The sequence below is a fragment of the Mixophyes fleayi genome, chromosome 2 (genome assembly GCF_038048845.1).
Source record: "Mixophyes fleayi isolate aMixFle1 chromosome 2, aMixFle1.hap1, whole genome shotgun sequence".
In the NCBI taxonomy this organism is placed as follows: Eukaryota; Metazoa; Chordata; class Amphibia; order Anura; family Limnodynastidae; genus Mixophyes; species Mixophyes fleayi.
The window spans coordinates 359,805,898-359,823,356 of NC_134403.1; the positions used below are offsets into that span (position 1 = coordinate 359,805,898).

The window sequence follows — 17,459 nt, forward strand, 5'->3', positions numbered from 1 at the left end:
AGAAAAGTGTAGGGTCCATATACTGTTACAGATGGCTGGGCTCTCTCATCTCTGTTTGCAGAATAGTCTCTATGTTACACCAGTGAGCAGAGACAGTAGGACGGGTTGAGCGCCGTAGGTGACTCCTGGGTTTAGGAGCTTGGACTCTACACCATAACCCATTTATGAGTTCTGTATATACGGTTTCTCACTGACCTTTTTCATGTGTCTCTCTGCAGTGTATCAAGAAATGGCTCAACACTCAAAGCACATGTCCAACATGTCGGGACCACGCTCTCCTGCCAGAGGACTTCCCTGCCCTGTCGGGAAGAATGAGAACTGTGTAATGCTGGAAACTCATGGTGGGACATTTAATGAAAAGTGGTGCACAGTTACCTGAAATAAAAATGTTCTGTAATCCATAGCAACCAATCTGGAAGCAAATCTCCAAAGGGGAGGTTACAGCACCTTTGGTGGTTACCTATGCACCAGTTTTTATAAATGGCCCTCAACCTATCTCTGGATGTTGGGTGAGAAGATGGCTATTTACTATCTATAGTGGGCTTGGACAACCTGTGTCTCTCCAGCTAGTGTTGAACTACAAGCTTTGCCAGCCAATACCCTGTGATAGCTGGCAGGGCATGATGGGACTTGTAGTTTCACAACACCTGGAGAGCCACAGATTGTCCAGGCCTGATCAATAGTTTGTTTCATAGCTTGTCCCCCCGCACACCCTTTCATCCAACACTTACTTTGTGCCTTTGTTATTTCTCCTCACCTGCCCCCTTTCGCCGTACGCCAGTGTTTCTCCTATCACGTGTCTTAGCAGCAAATTTTCACGAAATGCACAATACAAGAAGCTTAAATGGATTTTATACCCTGTGATTTATAGAATATGCACAACTGTTCTTTGCTCTGGTTGTTGCCTGTTAAAAGATAAGACCTGTGTCTCGGCTTAACCGACCACATAACTACATGGAGAAGTTGTGATTCAAAATTATTGTAGTGTGCAATTCACAACGTCACTATATTAAAGGGGTTTTATATAGCGTTGCTGTGTCGGATCTCCTACGGAGAGGGCCGAGCAGTGCCAAACGTGATTGCCAGTGGTTTTGGTTATATTAGAGTTCCAGGATACCTGCTAATATAGCAAATGGTGGGAATCCCCTTACCAACAGTTGTACTTTGGTAGGGAAGTTATTTAGAAAAATTACATTTTTAAGGCGGAAAACCCTTTTAAATGTTTCACTTACAGATCCCATGTATGCCAAGCCTGTATGTGTGAATGACACAGTGTGTTGCTTTATATTTTATTGTACGTTGTTTCCTGCATCATTTTATTTTTTATTAGTTGGTAAACAAAGGGCATCTGTTCAATAATTATTGTGCTTAAAGAAAGCTATAATTTGCTGGTGTAGCTCCTAATACTTGAAAGATGACCTCTGCCTGAAATCATCTGTTGAAACTTCAGAAAGCCTCTACTGCTGTTTGAGAGATGTGTTGTCTTTCACAGGTTTCAACAGGTGATTTCAAGCAGCTGTCATATTTCTAGCATAAGCAGTATACCAGTAAGTTGTAATACCCAGCGTGTGTGTGTGTGTCTATATATAAATATGTAAGTATATATTTTAATAGTAAGCTTCTATACTGCAGCTACCTGTTCACTAGTTTTATAAGTGCTCTTGTCTTGTAGCTGACTGCAAAATATTCCACATTATAAACCATATAACTGCAATGCTCATTGCAGCGTTTATCCTGAGGCTGAAAATGTCAAACCTAATGTGCAAACTAATCCCTGGTTTTCTCTCGCACAGTATATAATCCTCAGTTGTGTTTAGTATTAGTGAATGTTACTAGCAATACTCTTAACCCTTTATTTGGCAGTGTTGCTCTCAAGCATTATTGTATTTCCTTTATGTAATAACCTTTTTATTGTAGCAGAGGTGCTCAAGCAACATCTAACTGTGTTTACAGTAGCCGATTGTTTCAAAATTGACCACTAGATGGTGTATAAATACAATGCTGCAAAAAAGTTTTCCTTGAAATTTCCAACACTTGCCAAATAAAGGGTTAAATGAGATATTAACAATAGTCAAAAAATGGAACAAATCCTTTACTAGTGAACCCATCATCTACACCCAGTGGGAGCTGCGGTTTTGTGGGCTGAATAACACACCTGAAACTCCGTTGACCAGGAACTAGATATCATTGCCTCTTCGGCTCCCTCCAGTCTGTATAGATGACGTGTGCACTGTACTGATATCACAAAGTAATATCCTCCCTCTGTGCCTTTATAAGAGAAAATCACCATTTTAATTTTTTCAATTTTTTGACAAATTACAGTGCGTTTCGTTTCATGTTTAGCCTTTATTTGCTATACTTGGATCACCTATTTTGGTTGTGTTCCACAAAAAAATGTTCTGTTCAAAATGCTTGTTGCAAGTAGAATAAATATAATTCTTTCCCTTTATTGAATGTTTCCTGTGTTATTTGGGTGCAGTTTTGCTTTGAGTACTGTGAAGGTTGGTTCCCCTCTTCCTACCTCAACAATTCAGGAAGGAAATTTCAGTTCCAAAATTCTTACAGAGCACGGAGAGATGGACGTACCATGTGTCACACTCAGTATAATTCTACAGATGTATCTCTGTTAGTATGCTAATTTAACGTTGTAATTGAACTAGTTTAAACTGACCTACCAGCCAATTATGTATTTATAAAGGTCAAAATTGGCCTTTTCTCATACTGGCACTATACTCCCACCCCATATAGTAGTGACGTTCTTGAAGAAGGTGGTGGGTGCCTTTATCCCCCAATCTGCAGGTACCAATGTCATTTATCTGGGGGACTTTAATAGTGAAAGAGATAGAGGTATGGCTAAATGATATAAAAGGACCACATCCCCAAACTACAATGAGATTGCATTTACAAGTATCTGGTAGACATGTCATCTTTACCACCCCATGATCTCCTTTCACTCCGTCATGCTATTCATTACTTCTGCCTTGTACAGTGTTGCTAGATAATTATTCACCATTGGTGCTCACAATCTAAGGACACACACACACACACACACACACACACACACACACTAGGGTTTCAGAAGCCAAGTGACCTACCAGTAGGTTTTTGGATTGTGGGAGGAAACCCACGCCAACACGGGGAGAACATACAAGCTCCACCCAGATACCTGGTCTCTAGCACCACCCTCTAGTATGTGATCATGTTTAAGGCCTTGTTAAAAAATAAATGGTCTCAAATGCAGCAGGTTAGAAAAAGGAAATCCTCAGAACTCCCACGGTGGCTCAGTGGTTAGCACTTGTGCCTCACAGCACTGGGGTCATAAGTTCAATTCCTGACCATGGGCTTATGTGTGGAGTTTGTATGTTCTCCATGTGTTTGTGGACGAAATTTAGCAAACTTAACCGGCTTAGACGAGAATAATAGAGTAAACCAAGAAATGAATGGGTAAGTGGCCAACAGCAACTTGAGGATGAAGATTGGTCATAGATGTTGAGCAATCCTCGTAGCGCCACCTCCCACACAAGTACATCTCTCTGCAACTGAATCGGCAGCATTTTCTGGTGAATGGTCGAGTAGGTGTCCAAAATGTAAAGGAGGGCAAATTTTGGAGATTGGTATGGTGTTGTCCATGTATACAGCAGTTTTGGAAGAGAGTGACGAACAGTTTGCAGGATTCTGAGGTTGAGCTGCACCTAACTCATCCTACATTTATGTATTTTTGGCCTGCAATTTTTTTTTTTTATGAAATTCTCCATATATTTCAGAGAATCAATTAAACCAATCTGGTCTACATGGCTCAAATCCATATGAGCCCTGTTCTCACAACTTGGTAACAGATCGCCGCAACCTGAGCCCATCACAATGACAAATAAAAAATCCAGGGCAGTTACCCTAAAAACACATTCCTGCCTCCAAAGGCACTTAAAGAAAGTTGAGGATAGTTTCCTATAGGAGGGATGGAGCTATCCACCAAATACTTTGTTTAAAGTGCCCCTGACTCCAAGCCCACCCCTACTGTACCCCAGTGTCTCAGTGTTCTGTTGGACTAAGGAACAGATTTTACAGTAAGAAAGTGCTGAATGTAGATACATTGTGCCTTTCATGGATATACAACACTGTGCAAAGGTTTTAGGCAGGTGTGGAAAAAAATGCTGCAAAGTAAGAATGCTTTCAAAAATAGAAGTGTTAGTTTATTTTTATCAATTAACAAAATGCAAAGTGAATGTACAGAAGAGAAATCTAAAGGAAATCAATATTTGCTGTGATCACCGTTTGTCTTCACAACCGCATCAATTCTTCTGTAGAATTACGAGTTTTGTTAGCAATTACATGAGAACATTTCCGGTGTGATTGATGTAGCGTTCGCACCTTGTGAACACTAGTTATAAATAAACACTTTTTCATATACCAAATAGTCAGCTCACAGGGATCATAAAACCAGTTTATACAGGTCTAGAGGTGAGATTTTCAGGGAACTATGACCAGAGGAATCCACCAAAGAGTTCCTGGGATGTCAAGACCCTTCAACCTATGAATGTGGACCATAATACTGTAACTATATCTTTGATGTCACTTCTTTTTACAACTGTACTGTGTATAAACTGTTCACCTCTGGCTTTGGAAACTAGAGCGTTCTGACTGAAGCTTAAGTTTGTGCCAACGAGCACAAATGTCTGCTTGCCAAACTTTGCCTTGCAAGTCTTTGCTAATACAACCTTTTGTGCTTTGGAACCACAGCGATGGCATCGGCAAATCTTCATTGGTGACTATAGTTATGGATATAATATATATCTATCTCCTCCCCTGAAATACTGTACTCCTCCTCCTTGATTTTTCATTTAAGGATAAAAAGAATTACAAAGCTTGCACTGGGAGTAGCATCAGATCCAGGACAGAGACCAGCAATTTATTGAACAGCCTCTGATGCATCCGAATCAGAGTTACATGATGAACAACAATGTACACGACACTGTATTATGTAATCTTTAGCTGCAGTCACTTTGATTTTAACATCCTATATGTTATACTGGTTTAACTGTTAATACTAAAGCAAAATAATTAAGGTGAAATTTTGAGGGGATATGTTTATCTGTTTCTTAAAAATATTGGTTCAGCCAAGTTTACAAAGTAAGCAAAAAAAAAAGATGGCATTAGTATATTAACAATATATCCACTTTAAATTATAAATATGTAACAATGAAAGTTAAAAGAAATATTACGGACTTGCTTGCAAGAGCTCTAAATACCGTTTACTGATTGATTAATATGCATATAAACTCTTCTTGTGTCTTGTACTCAACTTATAGAGCTGGTGGGTTGTGATCTACGATTTCCTCATATGCTCCATGTTCCTTTATATTAGGGTTTTGAGGCGTCTGTACATCATATTTCACACTGTCAAAAGTTTGTGATTTATTATAATACAATCACCATTTAGTAAAGTACTGGTATTTTATGTAAATAAGCAACAATAATGTTATTTATCACACAGATAAACTAATATACATCAAAATTAAGTGTAACCCACCCAAACCACAGTAATTTACTTTTTCCTGCAGGGGTTTTGTGCACATTTACAAGCATTATGCCTGGGTAGATTTACCATGTATTATAGGCAGGGAGGGATCTCTCCCCAAAAGACAAGTCCCAGTGTCAGTGAAGCGAGGGGGGGGGGGGGGGGGGGTTCTCCGAGATCCCATAAGGTGAAATACATGGGCTCTCGGAGGAGGACGTTATGATCCAGTATAACAGAGATGCTGCTCGTCTGAGGAATGTACATCCAATCCAGGATACAAGATTGTGTTCTGCCCCCCAAACCCAGTTATGGAAGCCCCCTTAGGACCTTCTTGTTCTTTGTAAGATGTAACGTGGACCCTGCTTACTGCTTTGAACAATTACATTGTTCCGGATAAAGTATTTGTAAAAATAAAATGTAAAAAAACAAACCTTCTGGTGACCATTTTTATTATTATACCCCACAAGCTAGCAGTGTGTGATGGTAAATTTGCAAGTCCTCCTTTAGTCCCTGCCTTACCTGGACCCCCCTTGTCTCCCTAGTAACCCCAGCCAAATAGTGCTGCTGTCACCAATTACAGCACCACGTCCAGGCCTCCAAGATGTTTGAACATTCAGTCATTCTCTATATACAACTCAGGGTCACCATCAGAAAGTAGCCGGGATCCAGCCGAGAAATCGGTTTGCTTCATACTAGAACAGAGCTGGCCAAACTCCGTCCTCAAGAGCTACCAACACTTCATGTTTTCAGGATTTCTTTAATCATGAGCCATGGCTGGGTCAGTAATTATCACACCTGTTTCTACAGACAGAAAACATGAACTGTTGGTAGCCCTTGAGAACTGAGTTGGCCGCTCTACTAGAATAATGTACATTGAAGTCAGTGGAACTAGTAAAGAGAAATGTTTACATTTAGTCTGAATAATGAATAGAATCCACTATAAGTGCTTCGTTGTCTTTACTGTAAGTGTCCATGTTTCAGTATTTTGGGGCAGCCGCTAGTCACACTCCGCTTTAATCACCGTGAAATCTGTGAGTAAATATCCGCTTACAACACAAATCACTTGGTTCCGATGTCACAGTCGGCACAGCTGGAGCGGGAAGTTCTCGGTGATGAGATGGTCGTCTTGAAGAATAACCACAACATTCATCTCGAATTCTGCCAGGAATAGAAAACAAACAGCAATGTTAGGTCCCAACAAGTAACATCTTCAAACCAAAGCAAGATATTAGGAGAAGTCGGCAGAGGTTGCGTTACCTATTTTGAAGTTGGTAGTTTCCAGGGTTGGGCAGGTAAACAATCTGGGGAATATCATGTAGATTGGAATAGGGAGACCTCGGCACACATCTCCCTCTGCGATCTGGATATTTTGGATTTCTGTGGCATCTCTGGCATAGCCTTCTGCACAACCTTAGAGCGTGAACAAGACAACATTATAGAAATGATTCACTGCTGAATGTGGCAAAAGTGCAGGATATGATGACTTATGAGTTTGGGGTAGAGAGATGTTTGTATAGATATAAGCTGTGTGTTATGATCATTTAAAAGCTCTATGTAGGATGTACGCCTCAGAATGCACAAAAGTCTGTATTTCTATAGCAAATCTGAATTTCCCTCTTGCCAAATGTTGGGAGGTTTGGAGATCTGATCAGTTTTCCACAACATCCATTGATCCAGGAACCAGACTACTGAATGACCTTAAAACTCACCACACGTCTCAACTCGAACCAACTGCAACTCAATACTTTTGATGGCAACGTCTGACGTCTCGACGACCAGTTCCCCCGTCAGAGGCTGAGTGATGAGACAGTTGGTGGAGTCTAGGTGGCCTCGGATGAGAAACCGCGGCAGCGATGCCCTCTGCAAAACAAATACAGCCCAACCAGGATATAAACATTAAACATCATTGGGATATCTGATGCAGGTGGTAGACTGGGCTAACGACTGAGAGGCTTAGCCAAATACAAAGGATTACACACATGGAATCAAAATAAAGCCCAAACCCTTCCCGTTTACAGACCTGAAGTGTGAATGTCTAAACAGCATTACAAGAAATTAGCAAAAAAAGACCCAGCAACATAAACATGCAGACAACCTCTGCCATTGATGAACTGACTTGAATGCTTTACTACAGTCATCCTGCCTCTCCACAGCTGCTGGGGAACTACAAGTCACAGGAGCATTAAGGCTATCTATAGTCTGATGACTAGTGATGTTAGCAATAGAGTGATCTTGAGGAAAGACCACCAGCTGACCGTCTGGTTGTATCCTCTCCAACGTACGTTAGATGAGTTGCTGTAGATTTTATGGAGGCTTTCAGGGACCAGACACCAGCTGGTAAAGATGTTATTAGAGTTTTCTTTTATGGATACACTAATCGAGGCATTAGAGTCTGTTGTGGAACTTGTCCCAAGTTTCTTTCTCAAAGAGATATCCATGTATCCATCTGTTCTGCTTGAATCAAACTCACCTACATCGTATGACTATTTATGCTGTACGGCTTTATCTTGTTTTGTTTTTTTTGTTTTATTTCATTATACTATGTCTTGTCTAAACTCTACAATAAAAATTACTTTAAAAAAAAAAAAAAAGAAGAGAGCCTCCAACGTTTTTGCTAAGGGGGTGAACATTCCCTTTAAGGAGATATTTTGAGGTTAAAAACCGATTTCTAATATGAATGGAGAAAAAGGACATAGTACATACTCACCTCTTTAACGTTCTGTAAGGTCTCAGGAGTAACTGTAAAATCAACTGGGCTTGGGGTCAGCTTTTCCTTGTGAGGCTGAAATACAACAATCAGGGTTACCACCACCCACATCCACTCCCCTTCAATCACTGCCTGGCTCCGGTAAACGCCGATATATCCTACGCGCACAGTAACCGTTACTGAGCTACACAACATTCTATCAATAAGGAGCATCACAGCGAATCAAAAAACACATTTATTTAATTAAAAAAAAAAGAAAATAAGCTGCTTGTGTTGAAGGTAGTTATCCTTCTATCAATACACGTTTTAAATCCAACGATTCCAAGGCTGCTGTGTAAAGGAGTTCTACACCTGACATTTATTGTTCTATTACCATCCAGTCATACTTACCTTGTAAACATGATCCAATGACCCCCCCGGAGCTTCCCGGCCACCTACAGCTGCCATAATATGTTATATGGTCATAGTACACAATAATAGGAGTTATTCTTAGATGTGCTATCATAGTACAGCACATTATAATCAGTCAGTTAATGAGTGATTATATATATTATACTGATTATAGGGGGTGGGACAGGATTAAATTAAGATGTTGAACCCCTTTAGACAGATATTCTCTTAATTGCGATAACATCACCTGTAGAGATGTAACGATATACAGCCCTTACTCACACTCACTCATTGGACTTACTTGTGAGTGGATGATGAACTCGCAGGTTTTGGTTAAGTCTTTAGCCAGTAGAGATCTCTTCATATCACAGCGCAGGGTATACTGTGTGGAGAAATACAGAACATACCTATTAGTTTCATTACTCCAATGTAAAGGAGCCAAACTGCCATGCGTAATTTCCATTGCTTTCCCTTACATTGAATGCAATTCCCGAGGGACTAACCAAACCAGTCTTATTCCCACGGTTTCCAATCTACGATCACAGTTGCCATTTCCACCACCGTAGAATTTGCTGTGTTCTTAAGACATTTACAGTGCAGTCACTACACTTATATGATCAGAGTCCCTACACTGCATTTCTAAACATGGCAGCCCCCTTTTATAAATTTGACCTCCAAGTACCGAATGTCTGAGCGCCAATTCAGTGTCTTAAAAATATTGCTTCTCCCCATTAACCCGTTATAGAATTGCGCTTTGTACAAGCCAGTTATAGAATTGTGCATCGTACAAGCCCCGCCCCTTTATGAACAATCTATAAACCAGTTATAGAATTGACCGCGTTTCTGTAACACTATATGAGAGCCCCACTTTCCCTACATGTACAGGTGTACCTCGCAATGTCTCACATGTGATGGGGCCTCCAACATCACGTAAAACAACTATGAATAGATAAAGAATCACATATCTTTACATAGTTCTTATTTTAAAGCATATATGGATATAGAAGGCAACTATGTAATTAATAATGGATAAAACTGCAGCACGATGCTTAAGATATCGACCAGGGCACTATCTGTGATGTGGTGGTACCTACGCCTGCTGTAAGTGATTCCTCTGTCACGTGCCACAATATTAAATATCAAAGAGATATTCAGGATTCACACTGCAGACTATATAACCATCTTTAATATACAGCCCGTGTTTGGTTATAGCACAGATATAAGGAAAGTCCGGTCACTCACCTGGATATTCACAAACACTCCATGGTACGTCTCAAACAGGACTTTGTTGCTCTTCATGACGAGTGGGAATTCGAAAGGGATTTCTGTTTTACCGCTGGGCATTTTTCCTGGCTTCACCATTTCTATAGTGTTGCTAATAATTTGAATTGGCTGAAATAAATCAACAAGAAACATAATTGTATTTAACAACTAGGTTTCTATACAATGTTCAGACAGCTGTTTCCACCAAATGAAGCTTACAATCTGATTTTGGTAAAGGGAAGATCAGGAGATAAAGTGACCCGTCACCAGTACGAAGGAAGCAGTCACTGGGATGCGAGGTCGTAGTAAGTACAGTGTTACGTTGTACAAATAGTGCTCTTAGGCCTCTAGAGCTACAACACGCAAGAGATTCTGTGCAAATAGTAAGTCGGTGTTTAGGTTACAGAGGAGAGGAAGATAAGAGGGTTTCTGATCTAACTGTAAGGAACGAATGGTTTCCTATGTACTGACTATTTGTTGTAGAACTGACTATCCACAAATTTAGAAGCTTTTTAATGTATAATTACAGAGTCAGGAAGACAATATCTGCAGCTCAGGAACACATTATTTTGTCACCATATAGGTGAAGATCTGAATCCTATGACAGTGATCAGTCTAAGTCAGGGAGAGATACTTCCCACTGTACCCTGCTGGTCCTGACAATGGCATTTAAGGGTCAGTAATGGGTTAGTGTTTATCTTACCCTTTAACTCTTGTCTTATTCCATTTAATGTATATGTTATTAATTATCACTACTGACTTTTGGGCATAAGCCACTCTTGGATTGTGTTCTAACAATCAGATACAGAGTCACAGTTATCAGAGATCTGCTTTCAGCGCAGTCTATAGAGAATCATGAGGCTCATTGAGCATTTTTACTAACTACTCTGAGACTCGGGTACAAATATTATGGGGGAGGTGATGAGGAATATAGCAGACTTACATAGTCCACTTACATAGTCCACTTACATAGTCCACTTACATAGTCCACTTACATAGTCCACTTACATAGTCCACTTACATAGTCCACTTACATAGTCCACTTACATAGTCCACTTACATAGTCCACTTACCTTCACCGAATTATAAAAAGCTTCAAATACTCCAACACTCTTAGCACTGAGCTGCAGATTAACAGAACCCTCCATGGTCAGCGAGATCCCTTGGTGCTGGACGGCATCTTTACTCAGTACAACCACCACTCCCGATAACACTTCCTGCAGGGAGCATAGACCCAGGATGCATGTTACACAGTCCAACAAACACAATGTACAGTAATACAGGAAGCATAGACCCAGTGTGCATGTTACACAGTCCAACAAACACAATGTACAGTAATACAGGGAGCATAGACCCAGGATGCATGTTACACAGTCCAACAAACACAATGTACAGTAATACAGGAAGAATAGACCCAGGATGCATGTTACACAGTCCAACAAACACAATGTACAGTAATACAGGGAGCACAGACCCAGGGTGCATGTTACACAGTCCAACAAACACAATGTACAGTAATACAGGGAGCACAGACCCAGGGTGCATGTTACACAGTCCAACAAACACAATGTACAGTAATACAGGAAGAATAGACGCAGTGTGCATGTTACACAGTCCAACAAACACAATGTACAGTAATACAGGGAGCACAGACCCAGGATGCATGTTACACAGTCCAACAAACACAATGTACAGTAATACAGGGAGCACAGACCCAGGGTGCATGTTACACAGTCCAACAAACACAATGTACAGTAATACAGGAAGAATAGACGCAGTGTGCACGTTACACAGTCCAACAAACACAATGTACAGTAATACAGGAAGAATAGACCCAGGATGCATGTTACACAGTCCAACAAACACAATGTACAGTAATACAGGGAGCACAGACCCAGGGTGCATGTTACACAGTCCAACAAACACAATGTACAGTAATACAGGAAGAATAGACGCAGTGTGCATGTTACACAGTCCAACAAACACAATGTACAGTAATACAGGAAGCATAGACCCAGTGTGCATGTTACACAGTCCAACAAACACAATGTACAGTAATACAGGAAGAATAGACGCAGTGTGCATGTTACACAGTCCAACAAACACAATGTACAGTAATACAGGAAGCATAGACCCAGTGTGCATGTTACACAGTCCAACAAACACAATGTACAGTAATACAGGAAGAATAGACGCAGTGTGCATGTTACACAGTCCAACAAACACAATGTACAGTAATACAGGAAGAATAGACGCAGTGTGCATGTTACACAGTCCAACAAACACAATGTACAGTAATACAGGAAGAATAGACGCAGTGTGCATGTTACACAGTCCAACAAACACAATGTACAGTAATACAGGAAGAATAGACGCAGTGTGCATGTTACACAGTCCAACAAACACAATGTACAGTAATACAGGAAGCATAGACCCAGTGTGCATGTTACACAGTCCAACAAACACAATGTACAGTAATACAGGAACAGCAAAATAGATCATAGAAAAAGCACAAACATTAACATTCACCATAATATATTAGACAGTAAATAGAAACATAACAAATAATGGTTTCAACACCAGACAACAAACTTTTAAATGTGTCAAAGGTATTAATATGAGGGTATTACAATTAGCACATACACAATATTCATTAGCTTAAGAGGGATTGGAAGTTAGATGGGCAATAATGACCCTTAATACACGATACAAACTATAGTGTGTACGGATTTCCTTAATGTTGAATACTGAAAGATTAGACATTATGGGGGGAAATTCAATTGGCCGCGTTACGACTAAAAGTAACGCAGTCTTCGCTTTATTACCGGTATTACATAATAATGCGCTATATTACCGGTATTATGGTAACAATGCACTTTATTACCGGTATTACGGTAGTTTCAACGCCAGCTTTTTGCTTGCAGCTCAGAAAGCCGGGTTAAAACTACCGTAATAACGCTAATAGTTTTAACGTCATGGAAATTCGGGGGGAATTGAATTCCCCTAGATGTTATAGTATGAATAAAGCACAGGGCAATCCTCCAGCTATTTTTAAAGAGCAAACTCATCATTGAGCTTTAATATCAAATTCTGTGCATTGCACCATACATGAAATAAGTCTTATACTTAACTAAATCTGCTCAACTGATATAATTAATGTAGTTAAGTGGTCAGAACTTCTCTATCTTGTACCACTCTGAACCACAGGAAAAAATGGAGAGGCAATACCCAAAGGTTTGAGGGTTCATAGCTTTAAGTGATTGTCTTACAGCCTCCCTAATAATGCAAATTCAAACACGACAACATGGCCAGTGATGTCAGTACATGCTTAGAGGGGTACACCAGTTATGCTGAGCTATGAAATTAAAGCTTTTTGACCCATACCATGTAGCATTTTAGCCATAGTATAAAATCTAATGGGCACATCTTTTGCAATTTGTAATGAAGATAAAAGCATAGCATGGCTTCACTAACTGCTTGATCATTGGACAGCAAAAAATGACTATATTCAGCCTGATCGTGATTTCAGAAATATTGTGCCGCCAACATTTTCTGCTCATTTATTGTTCTTTTTGTATTTCATAATTTGAAAAACTTCACTTAAAAATGTTTGATATCTTGCCCCTCCCCAAACCTACCAACCCATTAAAATATATATATATATATATATATATATATATATATATATATAAACCTAGCTGCTTTTATATCTCTTGTTATAAGTATTACCTGGTCTCCTTATCTAAGGTCATCCCATACTACCGGTTTATAGTTTCATCTGTTTAAAGGCTTTCCAGAGAGATCTGGATCCTGTCAATTTTCATATTGAATGCTCCGTATAACTTGTCTTTTTTGTTCTAACGCATTTTGTGATCTGTATTATTTTTCTGCAGCTATAAACAGTTTAAAAAGAAAATGTTTAATATCAATTTCAAAATGTGAAAATCTTTAATACCTAAATGCCAAGTCATAAACTCAGCCCGGGTGGTTGATGTGAAGGATGTAAAAGTATTAGTGATGGACGATGCAAAAAAAATAAAGAACAAACAATTATACAAATTTGTTCCGACGGGGCACAAAACTCCATCGGACGATAACTACATCAGCCTGTGTGCGGCCATCTGTCACCAAAAACCCTGGATAGGTTGTAATCTGTTCATTTCAGGTACATGTATATCAAGCTTCATGACGATTATATGGGTGACGCATCTGCCATGGTGGCTGAGCCATGCAGTAAAGCAGAATACAGTTGTGTAGTTTGTCTGCTCTTCGGTTACCCCCTCTCCCCTAATCTTTGACTGATATAGCACCAACGTACTCCACAAACTTCCGATCAGGAGATGAAGGTTGGAAACGGCTAGTGTTGCAATAATTGCACATCACTGATGTGATACATAATAAATACACACCCAGAAATAAAGTGTCAGATTTTACAGGAGTTATTGTACAAATTACTAAACGAAAACTTTAATGTTGGGGTATAAGTTCAGGAGTTCTTGCAGTGGTATTGCAGAGATGCAATTACACTTGTGATCACCAGGTGGAGACTGTTGCTAGTGATTTCTTTCCTAGAACATTTTATAGCAGGGCCCAAAACTTCTAATGTTTTAAAACTATTTTCATATGTATATAATCTTGGGATAGCCACAGTCGCGTTTATACAAATGGATTTATTATTTTGACATGTCATAATCTGGTTGAAATTTCTTAATACTATGGGGTACATTTATAAAAACCCCAGTGCAGAGCTAATATGTCTGTAAATGACGGCAAAAACTGTTACACAATAGGTACAACATATTAGAATTTCATTTTTTTTTCTTCCAATGAAGTGAATTCAGATGCTGAAAAATCAAGAGCCATGTTTAATATAATTTATTTACTGTAAGATAAAATACTAAAGCTTGCAGCAGGTGTTTGAACTGTACTTTATATTATCTTTACTGTGAAGAGCATTTCCTTATCTCATGATAGCACTGGATAAGCATCACCCCACTGATACATGAGCTGCTAGAAGAGTCTAAATTATTACTGCATTTTAAGCGCAAAGAAATACCCGGGAAGATCTATGTGTCGTGCTTCCTAGAACCTAATTTTGGCATCTTTGCACTACTTTTCTTCTGCACATTATAATACCACTCAGAACCACTGACTGCCATAATTGGCTGATTTTCTAAGATAGAAAAAATAAATTAGGCTCTATTGAATATCAAGCACTACAAAAGCTTATACATGTATTATAATATACCTAACTATAACTGCTACTACCAAATGGCAATCTACTGATATTGACCCATCAAGAGAAAAAGATATGTATATGGAGGCGCTGATATAGTAGAAATATATTTAATAAATTAAAATCAACATGCAAAGAGAAAAATTTACATATACATAAAAACATTATCCACAGATTTGTAAACTGTATGAGTTATACCGGTATAGAAACAGCTTTCTACCTCTGAAGAAACCACGTTTGACTTCAGTAACGCGTTTTTCAGCCTAGGGGTGGAGAAACGCGTTAGGAAAGTCATTACATTCGGAAAGCAACGCTGCCTGCATGCTATCTAACTCACATGTGAGAGAGGAGCAATAGAGACCAATTTATCCTCTCTTTGTTTCAGCTCAGATAAGTGATTTCTACCAAACACTTGTTTACAGAAGTGGTGACTATTTATAATAAGACTGGCTCAGATTAAAGGCAGGTGTTATTCTTTATTGAAGCGACTAGACAGAGATAAGGCTGCCATAAGATTTAAGTCTTTTGACATCACTCAGAAAAATATTTTGTGTATAATAACGCAAAGTGGAGTTTATCTCACACCACTGGCAGCTGCACTGCAAATCTTGTCTGCCTTATATAATCTTGGTCTTATAGGATCAATTGGTGCCCCGTATGTATATCTAAGACTGTGGACACTATTGTCCAGACTGCTTGTTGAAATCAATTATGGTCTCTTTGCATGTCGATTTCCATTTATTTAATATATTTCTACTATATCAGTGCTTCCATATACATATATTTTTCTCTTGATTTTCTAAGATGTCCCTCCTACAGGAGGACTCATTCATGTCTTGTTTTGTCAATACCAGTAAACCAACAAGGAATTGATGAGTGAGGAGATACTACTAGAGGACAAGGGCTGTTCAGTGAGTAGGCATAAGAGGCAGACACATTGAGCCTGAGTTATTAAGGAAAGTAAAGCAAAAAAAAAAAAAAAAAGAGTAACTTTGCCCCTTGGCAAAACCATGTTGCATTGGAGGGGGAAGTAAATTTAAAATCTGAGGACAGGTTTATAGTTGGGGTAGGGCATGTCCTAGGTCAACTTTAAATTTCAGTGTAAAAATAAAGCTATCAACTATTTTTGTGCTACATGACAAAAACAACCAATATTTAACTTATGTGCAACATAATAAACTAATTTGCACCCCTTGTATTGTAACATGGCTTTGTCAAGGAGAAAACTTCTTTTTTTGCCTTAATTTTCTTAATGAATCAGGCCCATTGTGTAAAGGAAAGTGAAGCTCCTCACTGTAAGAACAAAACACCAAAAAAAAAAAGAGAGGGAGGGAAACACAGTAACACCTACCAATGCCAAGGGGGTACTTTTTACAAAAAAAAAAAAAAACAGCAACAAGAAATGTTCATATAAAATATTTTTAAGCATATATCACAGGTCAGCTGTTGTATCTACTGTCAGCCATGTCAGACTTCATCATCATCATCATCATTTATTTATATAGCGCCAACATATTCCGTAGCGCTTTCAGACTTGTTTTTCCCTTTCTTGCAACTTTTCAATATTGCACATACTCTAGACCTGTTGGTATTGCTTACAAAGGTTTTTGCCAGCCCATACAACACCAGTCAGACATGCACTGCAATGAGATCAGATGCATACTTGCATTGCAATCAGCTGACTGCATGCAAAGCGCATCTGCATTTAATGCATTGCAAACCTGCAGCCAAAGAACAGCCCCTACCCTCCCTTACTGATGCATCTGATGTGTCCTGGCTCCAGCTAAACCCTGCAGCTGCTGACCCCCAACTACAAGTCCCAGCCTGCCCTGCATGCAGGATATACTGGTACTGATGGTCCCACAGGTTACACATCTATGATCTGACATGACAGGTCACATTACACACGTCTCTCAGTGGGGGGGGGGCTCTTACCCCCTCCCGGTAGACCTTAGTTGCCCTCTTGATCTTGACATCCAGCACGGTGCCCATGTTCAGCCGGTAACAGCCGGATCCCCTCCACCGACAGGACCTTCTGACATCACCGAGTCATGTGACCGCTGCAGTCACATGACACACAGGGGGAGGACGCTGCTATGTTCCTGTGTATCTGCCGAACGTAATGGTGACGTCACCGGGTCATGTGACCGTTGTAGTCACATGGTGCCCAGGGGAGAACGTTGCTATGTTCCTGCGTATCTGCTGAACGTAATGCTGGCTGACGTCATCGGGTCATGTGATCGCAGTAGTCACATGGTGCACAGGGGAGGCTGCTGCTGACAGTGATGGGGAATCAGGGAAGCTGTAATGTTACTGCTGAGTTCAGGTGGGAAAATTGTTTCCCTGTC

General features: G+C 39.7%; 2 protein-coding genes across 3 annotated transcripts in view; one reads left to right on the plus strand and one right to left on the minus strand.

Moving 5' to 3' along the window:
• TTC3 (tetratricopeptide repeat domain 3) overlaps positions 1 to 2,449 on the plus strand; it is a 75,951-nt gene extending 73,502 nt beyond the window's left edge. For both annotated transcript variants that reach the window (XM_075197238.1, XM_075197237.1), the window contains exon 46: positions 219 to 2,449. In XM_075197238.1, the coding sequence (XP_075053339.1) occupies positions 219 to 326 (108 nt within the window). In that variant the 3' untranslated portion in view covers positions 327 to 2,449. The remainder of the gene's footprint in view (positions 1 to 218) is intronic.
• A 3,498-nt stretch (positions 2,450 to 5,947) lies between these two features.
• VPS26C (VPS26 endosomal protein sorting factor C) lies at positions 5,948 to 17,209 on the minus strand. The gene is made up of 8 exons (XM_075197244.1): positions 17,047 to 17,209; positions 10,949 to 11,092; positions 9,855 to 10,004; positions 8,914 to 8,994; positions 8,223 to 8,297; positions 7,225 to 7,375; positions 6,773 to 6,925; positions 5,948 to 6,673 (listed from the first exon to the last, which is right to left on the minus strand). Exons 1-8 carry the CDS (start codon positions 17,101 to 17,103, stop codon positions 6,591 to 6,593), a joined length of 894 nt encoding a protein of 297 aa, XP_075053345.1. The 5' UTR covers positions 17,104 to 17,209; the 3' UTR covers positions 5,948 to 6,590.
• Positions 17,210 to 17,459: the final 250 nt, after the last annotated feature.

What these genes read in the sequence shown, in the direction of transcription:
- VPS26C (XM_075197244.1), bottom strand. Translation starts at nt 17,103, where the DNA reads ATGGGCACCGTGCTGGATGTCAAGATCAAGAGGGCAACTAAGGTCTAC. An exon ending in CTTTTTATAATTCGGTGAAG is followed by an intron (nt 10,005 to 10,948) that starts GTAAGTGGACTA and finishes GATTTATTTCAG; the next exon opens with CCAATTCAAATTATTAGCAA. An exon ending in GAGTGTTTGTGAATATCCAG is followed by an intron (nt 8,995 to 9,854) that starts GTGAGTGACCGG and finishes TTCTCCACACAG; the next exon opens with TATACCCTGCGCTGTGATAT.